Below are 707 nucleotides of genomic sequence, written 5' to 3' on the forward strand. Positions count from 1 at the left end.
GGACCCCAAGGCTCTCCGGGGTTTCCAGCCCAAGGAAAGAGGTAACCAGAGAGGGCCGATGACGGACGTCCTGAGCATGAGAGATGGCCAGGAGTGGGGACAGGAGTGGCTCGTCACCGTCCCTTTGGGGCGAGGACTAGGGGAACATGGAAGAATAAAAATTGAAGGGAGCAAGTTCAGGGGGGACGGTCCTCCACAGGAGTTTTGGGAGTTCCTCACCAATAAAAAAATCTCGATGTACTTTAGTGGGAGGATGGAAACGTTAACGGAAGGAGATCTAATGGGTTATTACAAGCATCCGTCCTGGAGCCAGGGCAGTGTGGAAAGGGGGGCCCTCCTGGGGATGGAGGAAGCAAATGGCAACTCGAGACGTCCCTGCCCCAACCAAAGGTGTCGGCAGAGATAAGGCACAAAGGTGTCCGCTCCTTAACATCACGATCAAAACAGCCCCGGCCGAGGACTTGGGCACCCAGGTCCAAAGACCGGAGCTGCAAGGTAGAGGAGAAGAAGCCACATTGCCAGATCCCCGCACAGATTCCCGTCCCGTGCCCCCCATCCTCACCATAGTCAGGTTTGGGGTGGACGGTGTCGATCCTCAGGTACTCCCGGAAAAGCGTAACTGAGGGGTCCTCCGAGGCCCCCGTGCTCTTCCCGGGCTTCCCGGGTGCCATGTCAGGCCGGGGACCAGGGCTGCAAGGCCCTGGGGG

At 58.7% G+C, this 707-nt stretch overlaps 1 protein-coding gene across 1 annotated transcript in view; it reads right to left on the minus strand.

Moving 5' to 3' along the window:
- Nucleotides 1-671, minus strand: part of ACY1 (aminoacylase 1) — a gene marked incomplete at its 3' end in the record, with an annotated part of 5,017 nt that extends 4,346 nt beyond the window's left edge. The window contains 1 exon segment of the mRNA XM_009582089.1: nt 563-671. Within this exon segment, the coding sequence (XP_009580384.1) occupies nt 563-671 (109 nt within the window).
- Between the last annotated feature and the right edge of the window lie 36 nt (nt 672-707).

This window comes from Fulmarus glacialis, unplaced genomic scaffold (assembly GCF_000690835.1).
Source record: "Fulmarus glacialis isolate BGI_N327 unplaced genomic scaffold, ASM69083v1 scaffold27547, whole genome shotgun sequence".
Classification (NCBI taxonomy): Eukaryota; Metazoa; Chordata; class Aves; order Procellariiformes; family Procellariidae; genus Fulmarus; species Fulmarus glacialis.